Source organism: Coregonus lavaretus (genome assembly GCF_964263955.1).
Source record: "Coregonus lavaretus genome assembly, chromosome: 7".
NCBI lineage: Eukaryota > Metazoa > Chordata > Actinopteri > Salmoniformes > Salmonidae > Coregonus > Coregonus lavaretus.
Genome location: NC_139994.1, coordinates 55,485,819 through 55,500,084, shown reverse-complemented (window position 1 = coordinate 55,500,084; position 14,266 = coordinate 55,485,819). Strand labels below are relative to the sequence as shown.

Below are 14,266 nucleotides of genomic sequence, written 5' to 3'. Positions count from 1 at the left end.
AAGTGTATGGGGACTTTCATGGACTTTTGCCCATACCTTCGTCTTGACTTTTACCCAGTGCTGACGGTAGTGAGGGGAGACATACATCAACACCTTGCGACAGCCCGGTCCAAAACGCTCTCTGGCAATAACGTTCTCCCGGACGCTGTGGTGACGTTTGCCATGCTAACATGTTCAACACCCGCAGAACACTTTCACACTCATTGTCATTTGTCACATATCACGCCATTGTCTTCCGAACGTTGTCATGGCGTAAGATCTCAAATGTGACAGGTGGAGTGACTTCTTGTATTTACACTTTGATTTGCTTCCTAAGAAGTGGACAATGGCAGAGTGTGTTGCTTTACCGACTGTTTACACAAGAATCTTGCTCCGGTCCTATGTTGTCTTGCCAGGCCCCAATGACTATATAAGGAAACGGTTCAGGTGGAGATAAGATCAGTGTAGAGTTTGGCTCGAGGTCCAGTGTGTCAACTGGAGTGGGCTGTGGTGTGTCGTAAGTAAGTAGAGGACACATCACATGGTTTGTGCCGACCAGACTTTAGTTTCAGTCTTAGTGCACAAGCAACCATGAAGAACTGAACTGCAATTGTAATCGTGTTAGGATCTTAATTTGATCACCTTGTTGCAGGAGAACTTTCCTGCAATGCAGCAAATTTCAAACGTGTTGTGTATTTGAGGTTTTAAACGGCTTCTGAAGTTTGTAATTTACACTTTGAAATTCAAGTTTTTTTGTTGTTGTTTTTTTGCTACAGGATTATATTCCTGCTGGAGCTAACTGCCTCAAATTAAGATCCTTAATCTGAATGTCCATTTCTGTTCTCCGCATGTACACTACTGAATATATACAAAAGTATGTGGACACCCCTTGAAATTAGTAGATTTGGCTATTTCAGCCACACCCGTTGCTGACAGGTGTATAAAATCGAGCACACAGCCATGCAATCTCCATAGACAAACATTGGCAATAGAATGGCCTTACTGAAGAGCTCAGTGACTTTCAACGTGGCACCGTCATAGGATGCCACCGTTCCAACAAGTCTGTTCATCAAATTTCTGCCCTGCTAGAGCTGCCCGGTCAACTGTAAGTGCTGTTATTGTGAAGTGGAAATGTCTAGGAGCAACATCTTAGCCGCGAAGTGGTAAGCCACACAAGCTCACATTTTTGCATTTTAGTCATTTAGCAGACGCTCTTATCCAGAGCGACTTACAGTTAGTGAGTGCATACATTCTCATACTGGCCCCCCGTGGGAAATGAACCCACCACCCTGGCGTTGCAAGCGCCATGCTCTACCAACTGAGCTACAGGGGACAGCTCACAGAACGGGACCACAAAGTGCTGAAGCGCGAAGCGCGTAAAAATAGTCTGTCCTCGGTTCCAAACTGCATCTGGAAGCTACGTTCGTCAGGAGCTTCATGAAATGGGTTTCCATGGCCGAGCAGCCGCACACAAGCCTAAGATCACCATGCGCAATGCCAAGCATTGGCTGGAGTGGTGTAAAGCTCGCCGCCATTAGACTCTGGAGCAGTAGAAACGCGTTCTCTGTAGTAATGAATCACATTTCACCATCTGGCAGTCCAACGGACGAATCTGGGTTTGGCGGATGCCAGGAGAATGTTACCTGCCCGAATGCATAGTGCCAACTCTAAAGTTTGGTGGAGGAGGAATAATGGTCTGGGGCTGTTTTTCTTGGTTCGGTCTAGGCCCCTTGTGAAGTGATGCCCCCGTGCATGAAGTGTGTTCCATCCAGAAATGGTTTGTTGAAATCGGTGTAGAAGAACTTGACTGGCCTGCACAGAGCCCTGACCTCAACCCCTTCGAACACTTTTGGGACGAGTTGGAAAGCCGACTGTGAGCCAGGCTTAATCGCCCAACGTCAATGCCCGACCTCACTAACGCTCTAGTGGCTAAATGGCAGCAAGTCCTGGAATGTTCCAACATCTAGTGGAAATCAAATCAAATTAAATTTTATTTGCCACATGCGCCGAATACAACAGGTGTAGACATTAGTGAAATGCTTACTTACAAGCCCTTAACCAACAATGCAAAGTAAAAAAAAGAAAAAAAAAGTGTTAAGCAAAAAAAAAAAAAAGCAAATAACTAAAGAGCAGCAGTAAAATAAAATAACAGTAGGGAGGCTATATACAAAGGGGTACCAGTGCAGAGGTAATTGAGGTAATATGTACATGTGAGTAGAGTTAAAGTGACTATGCATAAATAATAAACAGAGTAGCAGCAGAGTAAAAAAGGGGGACGGGGTGGGGGTCGGGGGGCTGTGCAAATTGTCCGGGTAGCCATGATTAGCTGTTCAGGAGTCTTATGGCTTGGGGTAGAAGCTGTTGAGAAGCCTTTTGGACCTAGACTTGGTGCTCCGGTACCGCTTACCGTGCGGTAGCAGAGAGAACAGTCTATGACTAGGGTGGCTGGAGTCTTTGACAATTTTGAGGGCCTTCCCAGAAGAGTGGAGGCTGTTATAGCAGCAAAGGGGGACAAACTCCATATTCGAGATGTCCGACGAGCAGGTGTCCACATACTTTTGGTAATGTGGTGTATGTGTCTACACCAGAAAGACAATTGGTCTATCTCACAAAAGAGATGTTGGATCTAAATGGGATTTTACATGAGGGGGATACATTCATGAATGCAATAATATTTGACATTTTAGAGTGTCGCTTATGGCATTGGAGTGGACACTATGGTATAGTATGGTCACCTGCTAATGACTCCTCAATTATTCAACTGGGTTTCTCGTCACCCGAGAGAGGGGTTTCCTTTCCTCTGGTTAACGACCAGACAGCATTATCATCAGACAAGGCCTGGATATTCTCAGGTCCACATGGGTTACGTTAATTACGGTGAAACCACAGTCCATTAACGGTTATAGATCCACACACCTCCGACAAGGCTCTTATGTGACATTGGAGTGTGATTGCCTGTAACACTAGCAGGTGTGTTTTGCCGGATGATGAGTTGTAGGTCCTCTGAGTGGTGGACTGTTTTTCTCATCCTGGCTCCCTGATGCCACAGAGCGAACATAACATTTGGGATATGATGCTAACTCATGCCAGAGTAAGACCTCGACATGCATGAGAAAAGTTTCTGAACAGAGCACTGTTGTTTAGCTCCATTACAGACCCTGCTCCAGTAAAATTTGAATATTGAGGGATATTTGTACAAGGGATATGGTAAGGGGAGGGAAACCTAACCTGAGGTTTGATGGAAGTCATGAGAAGGTCAAAGCTTTACATAGGGGATGTTTAGATTGAAGAGAGGCTGGAAAGAAAATCTGTTTCCTCTTCATGATATATTGTCATTTCTGAGAATAGGACAATCACCCATAATACTGTTCGTCGTGGAAAGGTTCAGTAGGGTTCCCTGATCTGTACTTTGTCATGCCTTTTGTTAAACTGTACCTCATTTTGTAAGTATTCATCTGAAGGAAAATACATGGACTGTGTCTGAATACCCATAATTGCATTCTAAATAGTAGGCTTTTTGGGTATGCCAAAATAAAACGTTTTATAGTATGTGAAATTTAGAAAATGTAGTATGCTTTAAATGCCAGGATGTCATAATCATCACAGTTTTTGATCTAGTAGATTCGCTGCACGCTATTGAGGAAGAGAATGGTTTTCTCACAGCCACGTTTGACAACAGCTGATAATCAGAATAGGGGAAGCACTCTACAAAAATGCACGAATGGAACGGAACAAGCGAAATTGCGCATTAGATGACGCCTTCTCCGTATGGATAAGTAGTATGTTGATATTTGTTGCTTACTGCATACTTTTTTACTAAACAGTACAGTCTAATTATACTGAACAAAAATATAAATGCAACATGCAACAATTTCAAAGATTTTACTGAGTTACAGTTCATATAAGGAAATCAGTCAATTGAAATAAATAAATTAGGCCCTAATCTATGGATTTCACATGACTGGGAATACAGATATGCAACTGTTGGTCACAAATAAATTTTAAAAAGGTAGGGGCTTGGATCAGAAATCCAGTCAATATCTGGTGTGACCAACATTTGCCTCATGCAGCTTGACACATCTCTTTCGCATAGAGTTGATCAGGCTGTTGATTTTGTCCTGTGGAATGTTGTCCCACTCCCCTTCAATGGCTGTGCGAAGTTGCTGGATATCGGCGGGAACTGGAACACTGTCGTACACGTCGATTCAGAGCTTCTCAAACATGCTCAATGGGTGACATGTCTGGTGAGTATGCAGGCCATGGAAGAACTGGGACATTTGAACCTTCCAGGAATTGTGTACAGATCCTTGCGACATGGGGTCGTGCATTATCATGCTGAAACATGAGGTGATGGCGGCGGATGAATGGCACGAGAATGGGCCTCAGGATCTCGTCATGGTATCTCAGTGCATTCAAATTGCCATCGATAAAATGCAATTGTGTTAGTTGTCCGTAGCTTATGCCTGCCCATACCATAACCCCACAGCCACCATGGGGCACTCGGTTCACAACGTTGACATCAGCAAATTGCTCACCAACACGACGCCATACACGTGGTCTGCGGTTGTGAGTACGGTTGGACGTACTGCCAAATTCTCTATTAAAATTAAATTATCTGGCAACAGCTCAAGTTGACATTCCTACAGCCAGCATGCCAATTGCATGCTCCCTCAAAACTTGAGACGTCTGTGGCATTGTGTTGTGTGACAAAACTGCACATCTTAGAGTGGCCTTTTATTGTCCCTAGCACAAGGTGCACCTGTGTAATGATCATGCTGTTTAATCAGCTTCTTGATATGCCACACTTGTCAGGTGGATGGATTATCTTGGCAAAGGAGAAATGCTCACTAACAGGGATGTAAAGAAATTTGTGCCAAAAACTTTACAGAAATAATATTTTTGTGCGTATGGAAAAATGCTGAGATCTTTTATTTCAGCTCATGAAATATGGGACCAACACTTTACATGTTGCATTTATATTTTTTTTCAGTGTAGTATGACTAGTACACAGTAAGTAGTTTTGGTAATTAGTAGTAATCAAGACCGATTTCGAACACGGCCGTCTGCTTACCATGTAAGAAATGAGCTGCAAGAATAAACTGCTGCTACTTTACAAGATAAGCTAGATGAGGGACCTTTGTGTCAGCAAAATAATGTACTATGTGTACTGAAAAACGTCAGCAACACATGTGGTCCCTTAGGAACAGGGCAACCTTTTCAGGAACTAGCTGTGCAGCGGTTACCTTCCCTTTTTTGCAGAAGGCAAAAGTATGACATGACAGCAGTGTGCATGTTGTGATTTTATGCTGTGTTGTGGTTTGAAATGGTGGGTCCCCAGTTTGTCCAGATTCCCACAATGCTTTGGTCAGGACAACAACACTGGACCTTTGCTTATGATTAATATGTTGCACTACAAACTTGGCACGACAATTCACTGGAGCAGGAGCTGCGGTAAGGAAGCAGTCACTGTGACGCCTGCTAGCTCAGTCAAAGCTGTCTCCTACATTATGACATATCACATCCATTTAGTCCATTAAGGAACAAAAGGGCAAGTATTCATCCGGAAACACTGGCTGCATTAAGGGCCGTGTCACTCAGTGCCTGCATTAATTCCACTTAGAATAACAGTGCTGTCTGCCATTTCTCAAGCCAGGCACTAAGCAGCATACCGCACAGCTCCAGAAAATAACAAAACATGCAAGTATGGATTTGTATAAGTTGGGCTTTCACTTCAGACAAATATTGTCTTTGAATTTCAATACTGGCCAGAGTTGTCACATGACTTGCTTGACTTGGGCTATTCCCTTTAGCTCCTAGTGGAGCTACTAAAGGCTAATGTCACTACCTTAATGATTCCACATAAATGTCTGCTCTCCAAAGAACTGCCAACAAGCTTTTTGTATTTTGCGAGGACACATACCGATCTCCTTGCCACTCAGCAGCAGGGTGTGTCAGTGAGGCAACAAGAATGGATGACAACAGCAAGACATCTGACCTGATGGTCCAGAAGAATGTTCTGACATCATGCATAGAGGAGGAGGATATTGTGTCTGCGAGATTGTCTGCGACACAACTCAAACATTGGTTATTGGCCTGGATGGATATTGTCTCGAAGAACAAACTAGATTCATGTCATTCATCAGAGAATCTATATGTATATGTTATACATTGTATGTCATTGTGTTGGCTTCTGTCGCATATACTACTGTGTTAGACCATTGTCAGCTCTACATAGAAATATCATATCTGCTAAATGTAGCCACCCACTAAACAAGTCCCAAGTATAGAGTTCCCATCTAGTGGCTGTCAGTGTGTCTGGACTCCTCGCTGTGCGTTCCTCACAAACACGCAGCGCATTCTATCACTGCCTTTATTCTTTATACCAGACATCAAAGCCGTCTTGTAGTTATGAGTGAGTGATGAACAACACCACATTCAAGAGCTTTTCTTACGCCCACGTTATCCTTAAAGGCCTGCAGAATTGATTTTTTCACTGCCTCTGGCAAGAGGGTCGAAACAACTTTAGCGCTTGTAAGAGAGAACCCCTAAACTTGTTATTTAAATACTTTTATTTGTAAAAAATGTATTACACGCTATAGCGATCATAAAGATTGAGCATTTTATCCTCTTGAGGTAGATATTGTGTTGACACACGATGCTGTTGCAGTCGTGTATAATATTGCTCACAGTGGCAGGTACAACATGGACCCCTGGGCGTTTGTAAAGTGATACGCTTGACTGTGTGTGAAATGAGTTTGATAGATGATGATGCATTGGATTGCTGTCTGACCTGAGGTCACATGCTCCACATCATATTAAAAGCCCCTCTTACAGTGATGACCCAGTGCCACGATATTACAGTATATTAATAAGTCATGTAACATAATGACTGGTTGCATGGAGCAGGCCTTACACTAGCAGGCCAAGATTACTGCTGAGAGTTGCATATCGGTTGTTAGTATGTATCAGCATTGGCTGCCATACTTAAGTGAATAGCTTTTTTGATGTACCAGTGTTGTAATAGCACAGTTATTGCATTGCTAGGTAGTCTAGTCTTTGACATTCGAAAGCAAATTTCAAACAATATTTGACTGAATAATGGTGAGACCAAGCTGCCTAGACTTGGTTATATAGGCTGCATCTGAATAAATTGACATGAGATGCGTCCACTTTGATGATCATTTGTGCCCAGATCTGAGATATAATTTCCCTTTAATAATACATGAGTGCTGAATCTGAATGTTTTCACACTGCAGGTAAATGCACTCCAGTGTTGTTGTCCTGAGAGTCCTTTGTGACAGTAACTGTTCGCCACTGCTTGCACTCCAACGTCTCCCTTCCCCATTCCCTTTGTCTCCCAGCATGCATTGCAGCCACCGGTTGCCCTGGTAACTCTGACACTCACCATGCTGTATCTCCTAGGTTACATCTGCCCCCAGAACGACCACAGGCACGGCGTCAGAGCTCGGCTCATGAAGCTCTTTCCTTGCTCCTCTACCAAAAAGTCATCTGCCAGTAGCCAAAGCAAGTCTTTCTCTCTCTCTCAGAACGTCTCTCACACTCTCTTTATCTCTCTTTCCCCCTAAGTGTTATCCTTCCTCCCTTCTCTCTGGGGTCAATTCGAATTGAAGGCAGTCGATTCAGGAAGTAAACTGAAATTCCAATTCAATAATTGAAAAAAAGTGTATACTGTCAATACATTCTCAATAAACTGTCAAGTTATTTATTTCAAAATTTTTTTAAATGTTAAATTCAAATCACTTCCTGAATTGATTGCCTTCAATTCGAATTGACCCCAACCCTGTACTCTAGAACAGTCAGTGTGATTTTTCTCTGATGTCCTCACCTTCTGTGGCTGGCCACTGGCCAGAGGCACCAATTGCAAGGAAACATTTTTGAAGAGACATAATCCGTACTTTACATTCTACAAAAACTGTGGGACCTAAAATCAAACTTCACAGAATGAAGAGAATGTGCATGGTAAAAGACATGCAAATGTCAATATGGAAGATGTCAATGCACTGGGTTAGGTCTGATGCTACAACCCACCTGTTTGCAATATACCTGAGGTGCAGATGTAACCAATGGAGTCGGCCTCTGCATGAACCAGCGACATGCAGAGGCCGACTCCATTGCTCTCTTTTGACGAATCACCTCTCACGCAGTGTCTTACCTTACTTTGTGGAGCGCCAACACACTCAGTGGACAGAATAGACTCACCATGGCCTTGGTGTGATTAATTGACTTGACAGTGTGAGTGACGGCAGTATTTCATTTAGCATCATGAGGAAGTTGAGCACATTTACATTAGCATAATAAATAGGGTCACAAGATATTGTATTCTTTTGGAGTGTGAGCATAGGGTTTTCACCAGCATCATAGGGAAACTCTCAGACTCCGAGACAAATTGGCAGCATATGAGCTATGAGTGTCTCTTCCCTAACCCATCCTGTGCTTGAAGACACACACCCACCGTGTCGGGGCCCAGCTCCATTTCGGCAGGTTAATCAAGGACTGAGAGGAGACGTGGCCTTTTGGGCTAATGAGGGGTGGCGAGATGCTGTCATATCTCAGGTGTGTGTGTATGCAAGCGAGACGAGTCAAGTGCTTAGCTCCGAGGACAACCGCTGGCGGTGACAGGGCCGAGACGGTGGGTGTCATTACAGGCCCATTAAAGTGTTTCTCAGGGTTCAGCAGCCCTCATCTTGAGGAGGCTCTTTGCCAGTGGGGCTGTGTTCTTAGGTCCCTAACGCTAATTACCTCTCTGCTGTGATATTTCGGAGGAGAGATTTTGCCATGTAACATTTTCTAATGAAGTGACAAGGGGAGGATGTGAAAAGAAAAGAGGTTCCTCGATTGGTTGGCTTTTGAAGTGTGCTTGAAGCTTAAGCCTAATGTCAAATAACGTCCAATTGTAGTGATCATCAAGTGGGTATGGCTAAACTGACAATGACGGCAGTCTACTAGCCTGTATTAGTCTTCTCCTGAGACTGATACTGATACTGTGGGGCTGAAATTCAACTGTCTGTAGGCCTTTAAACCATTAGTGGCCTTTGCGTGAATAGCATATTAATGGGATTTATTTAGCAACAGGAGTGATATAAATGTGTGTATTTGCTCCTGTGCTGTAATAATACAACATTTCATATTGGCTATAGTCTCCTTTGGCTGACTATGGTGGATAGTTGGTTCAGAACAGTCATATTAAAGCCACTGCATTTAAGCGGGGACTACATGGTATGCTTTCCCCACAGAGCCGGACTACCGCATTTGGGGCCCCGGGGCTCACATTTTGTCATGAGGCTATAAGAATATTTTGCAGATTTAAAGTGATTTTCCTGTTATTCTACACATTTACCATGAGGCTGAGCGAGAATCTTACAATTTTAAAGCTAATTTCCTGCAATTATAAACATGTTGCTATCATATGGGGATGTAGCTCAGTTGGTAGAGCATGGCGTTTGCAACGCCAGGGTTGTGGGTTCGATTCCCACGGGGGGCCAATATGAAAAATATAAAAAATAATGTATGCACTCACTAACTGTAAGTCGCTCTGGATAAGAGCGTCTGCTAAAATGACTAAAATGTAAATGTAAATATGCTATCTGGGGGACCCACAACCCCTCAAAATAAATATCATGTAAATTGGTTGGGAGCCTCCTGGAGTTCGGGGGCCGCTGGGCACATGCCCTGCGTAACTGTGGCTGGAAAATAGCTGCAGTGCTTACTTAAGGATCCAGAGTTAGCATGTTTAGAAGAACTGTTTGACATTTATATCGTAGACCCATTAACCCTGCTGCTGCTATAGCAAACGATGGTATGATAGATAGATAGAGAACTAGTGTTTCTTATAAATACTTTGTTTAACATGGGTAGTATAAACTACATACTGCTAATCTCTGTGCTTAGAGGGTGATTCAGGGTTGTGTGATCTTTGTGGCACTGCACAATTGACTGAAATATAAAGGACAGGACACTCTCCTTTCTCTTATGGGTGAAATGTAGCCAATTGTCTTCAGCTTCTGAATGAGTCTCACTCCCTCTTCCCCCTCTCCAGACAGCGTGGAGGATGAGTTGGAGCTTTCGGCCGTCCGCCATCGCCCCGAGGGCCTGGAGCAACTGGAGGCACTGACCCGCTTCAACCGCAAGGAGCTGCAGATCCTCTACCGAGGCTTCAAGAACGTAAGTGGGCCAGTTTCACCACGCATTCCAAATGCCATTGAGAGAACATGCATTTTCTCTTTTCTGTCTCTCCGTAAATGTACTCCTCCAAATATACATGTAGTCAGATTCGTATTTCCATTCTTAGACTGTTCTTACCATTGAGGACCACTTTGGAAACAAGTGTTTTAATTAATAATTTTAAGTGCTATCCTCTGGGTCCACATTGTACATATTGTATATGTAAAAATTCAATTGAATTCAGCTGTGAGAACAGACATTTTGGAAAGGATTCAATAGGTTTAATGGCCAAATAATGTTGTTGAATCACCTGCGTGTACATGTGTGATCTAATGTCAAATAGTACAACTGTAATCAGAGTTGCAAGATACACTACAAAAGTATGTGGACACCCCTTGCTGACAAGTGTATAAAATTGAGCCCACGGCCATGCAATCTCCATAGACAAACATTGGCAGTAGAATGGCCCGTACTGAAGAGCTCAGTGACTTTCAACGTGGGACCGTCATAGGATGCCACCTTTCCAACAAGTCAGTTCATCAAATTTCTGCCCTGCTAGAGCTGCCCCGGTCAACTGTAAGTGCTGTTATTGTGACGTGGAAACGTCTAGGAGCAACAATGGCTCAGCTGCGAAGTGGTAGGCCACACAAGCTCACAGAACAGGACCGCCGAGTGTTGAAGCGCGTAGCACGTAAAAATGGTCTGTCCTCAGTTGCAACACTTCCTACTGAGTTCCAAACTGCCTCTGGAAGCAACGTCAGCAGAATAACTGTTCGTCAGGGGGCTTCATGAAATGGGTTTCCATGGCCGAGCAGCCGCACACAAGCCTGAGATCACCATGCGCAATGCCAAGTGTCGGCTGGAGTGGTGTAAAGTTAGCAGCCATTGGACTCTGGAGCAGTGGAAACGCGTTCTCTGGAGTGATGAATCACGCTTCACCATCTGGCAGTCCGACGGTACCTGCCCGAATGCATAGTGCCAACTGTAAATTTGGTGGAGGAGGAATAATGGTCTGGGGCTGTTTTTCATGGTTCGGGCTAGGCCCCTTGTGAAGTGAAGGGAAAGCTTAACGCTACAGCCTACAATTACATTCTAGTTTGGGGAAGGCCCTTTCCTGTTTCAGCATGACAATGCCCCCGTACACAAGTGTGGAAGAACTTGACTGGCCTGCACCGAGCCCTAACCTCAAACCCATCGAACACCTTTGGGATGAATTTGAGGGCCGACTGCGAGCCAGGCCTAATCGCCCAACATCAGTGCCCGACCTCACCAATGCTCTTGTGGCTGAATGGAAGCAAGTCCCCGCAGCAATGTTCCAACATGTAGTGGAAAGCCTTCCCAGAAGAGTAGACAATGTTATAGCAGCAAAGGGGGGACCAACTCCATATTAATGCCCATGATTTTGGAATGAGATGTTCGATGAGATGTAGTGTACCTCACTCAAGAATACTCTAGAGGACTCAAGGAACAATTAGGTCACACCTTGAATACATTCTATATACTAGCTAATGACTGACGAACAATCAGGTCACAAAGTTCTTTAGAGTGGCGTGTACAATCGACATTTCTTTGTCACCTCTGTTAAGAACCGTAATGAGATGACCCAGAATTAACTTGACCCAAATTGTCTGGTGACAAATGGAAGGGTAGGCCCACGGCCTATGACACCCGCATCCCGAGTGGCCCTGGCCCCTATGGACACCTCCCAGAAACCCTGGGAAGCACATAGGGGAAGTCTACCCATTAGCCCTTCACCACAGGAGACTGGAAATAAAGGCTGATAAGTTCTCTAATGACTGAGGCGGCTCTTAATTGGCGCCCTGTAGTCTCCCTGACGCCTTGTCCCTATGGAATCTCCCATCAAAACATTTTTAAGACCGCTTCCCCTTCCTCTAGAGTTTTTAGTTTTCTCTCTTTCGCTAAGACTGTTTAAAGGTGGCATTTGGTCTTGCATGTTCAATGATAGTGGCCTCTCAGCAGAAGCCAGACCCATCACTCCTCTACAGTTAGACAGTTACTGTAGTTGGGCACCTTTCCAATAAGGACAGTGTGTCAAACTTGGAAAAATCACAGCTTTTGAATAGCTTTTGTCCATTGACGAGGCTATAGCTCTTTAACTTATTACCCGCTCAGGTCAAAATCCTGATTTATGGTTCACCCTAACCCAGTGTCAGAACACAGCTTTTAAAACTGGCCAGACAAATGTAGTCTGGAACGGTCTCTATTCCGAGCAATTTTGTCCCGGTGTCCTTGACGTCTCGGACTTGGGTGCGAATCAGAAGGATCCAACGTGAGCGTCTGAGGGTGGTAGAATGAGAGTATTTTTGAACATCAAACTTTACGAGTCAGACATTTATAACTCCTCAGAGCGGCCAGAGTTTGGCTTTCTCTCGGATCAGTAGTGCCCGGAATGAGACCTTTGGCCAAGTATCTACAGTTGAAGTCGGAAGTTTACATACACCTTAGCCAAATACATTTAAGCTCAGTTTTTCACAATTCCTGACATTTAATCCTAGTAAAATACCCTGTTTTAGGTCAGTTAGGATCATCACTTTATTTTAAGAATGTGAAATGTCAGAATGATAGTAGAGAGAATTATTTATTTCAGCTTTTACTTCTTTCACCACATTCCCAGTGGGTCAGAAGTGTACATACACTCAATTAGTATTTGGTAGCATTGCCTTTAAATTGTTTAACTTGGGTCAAACGTTTCGGGTAGCCTTCCACAAGCTTCCCACAATAAGTTGGGTGAATTTTGGCCCATTCCTCCTGACAGAGCTGGTGTAACTGAGTCAGGTTTGTAGGCCTCCTTGCTCGCACATGCTTTTTCAGTTCTGCCCACAAATGTTCTATAGGATTGAGGTCAGGGCTTTGTGATGGCCACTCCAATACCTTGACTTTGTTGTCCTTAAGCCATTTTGCCACAACTTTGGAAGTATGCTTGGGGTCATTGTCCATTTGGAAGACCATTTGCGACCAAGCTGTCTTGAGATGTTGCTTCAATATATCCACATAATCTTCCTTCCTCATGATATCATCTTCCTCATGTGCACCAGTCCCTCATGCAGCAAAGCACCCCCACAGCATGATGCTGCCACCCCCGTGCTTCACAGTTGGGATGGTGTTCTTCGGCTTGCAAGCAACCCCCTTTTTCCTCCAAACATAACGATGGTCATTATGGCCAAACAGTTCTATTTTTGTTTAATCAGACCAGAGGACATTTCTCCAAAAAGTACAATCTTTGACCCAATGTGCAGTTGCAAACCGTAGTCTGGCTTTTTTATGGAGGTTTTGGAGCAGTGGCTTCTTCCTTGCTGAGCGGCCTTTCAGGTTATGTCGATATAGGACTCGTTTTACTGTGGATATAGATACTTTTGTACCTGTTTCCTCCAGCATCTTCACAAGGTCCTTTGCTGTTGTTCTGGGATTGATTTGCACTTTTCGCACCAAAGTACGTTCATCTCCAGGAGACAGAACGTGTCTACTTCCTGAGCGGTATGACGGCTGCGTGGTCCCATGGTGTTTATACTTGCGTACTATTGTTTGTACAGATGAACGTGGTACCTTTAGGTGTTTGGAAATTGCTCCCAAGGATGAACCAGACTTGTGGAGGTCTACAAATATTTTTCTGAGGTCTGGGCTGATTTCTTTTGATTTTCCCATGATGTCAAGCAAAGAGGCACTGAGTTTGAAGGTAGGCCTTGAAATACATCCACAGGTACACCTTCAATTGACTCAAATGATGTAAATTAGCCTATCAGAAGCTTCTAAAGCCATGACATCATTTTCTGGAATTTTCCAAGCTGTTTAAAGGCACAGTCAACTTAGTGTATGTAAATTTCTGACCCACTGGAATTGTGATACAGTGAATTGTAAGTGAAATAATCTATCTGTAAACAATTGTTGGAAAAATTACTTGTGTCATGCACAAAGTAGATGTCCTAACTGACTTGCCAAAACTATAGTTTGTTAACAATAAATGTGTGGAGTGGTTGAAAAACGAGTTTTAATGACTCCAACCTAAGTGTATGTAAACTTCCGACTTCAACTGTAGCTGTCCGAACAGGGCTTTATTCAGACCGATGTGGTCATATGTCCAACACTG

General features: G+C 43.8%; 1 protein-coding gene across 4 annotated transcripts in view; it reads left to right on the top strand.

Annotated features, from left to right (window-relative positions):
* The window catches only part of LOC311132248 (Kv channel-interacting protein 4-like), a gene marked incomplete at both ends in the record, with an annotated part of 300,291 nt that overhangs the window by 264,777 nt on the left and 21,248 nt on the right, over positions 1-14,266 (top strand). For 3 of the 4 annotated variants that reach the window (XM_084165480.1, XM_084165479.1, XM_084165478.1), the window contains one exon: positions 10,037-10,161. In XM_084165480.1, the coding sequence (XP_084021606.1) occupies positions 10,037-10,161 (125 nt within the window). Of the gene's footprint in view, positions 1-7,401; positions 7,508-10,036; positions 10,162-14,266 lie in introns of all 4 variants that reach the window. The other variant, XM_084165477.1, reaches the window with a different exon arrangement.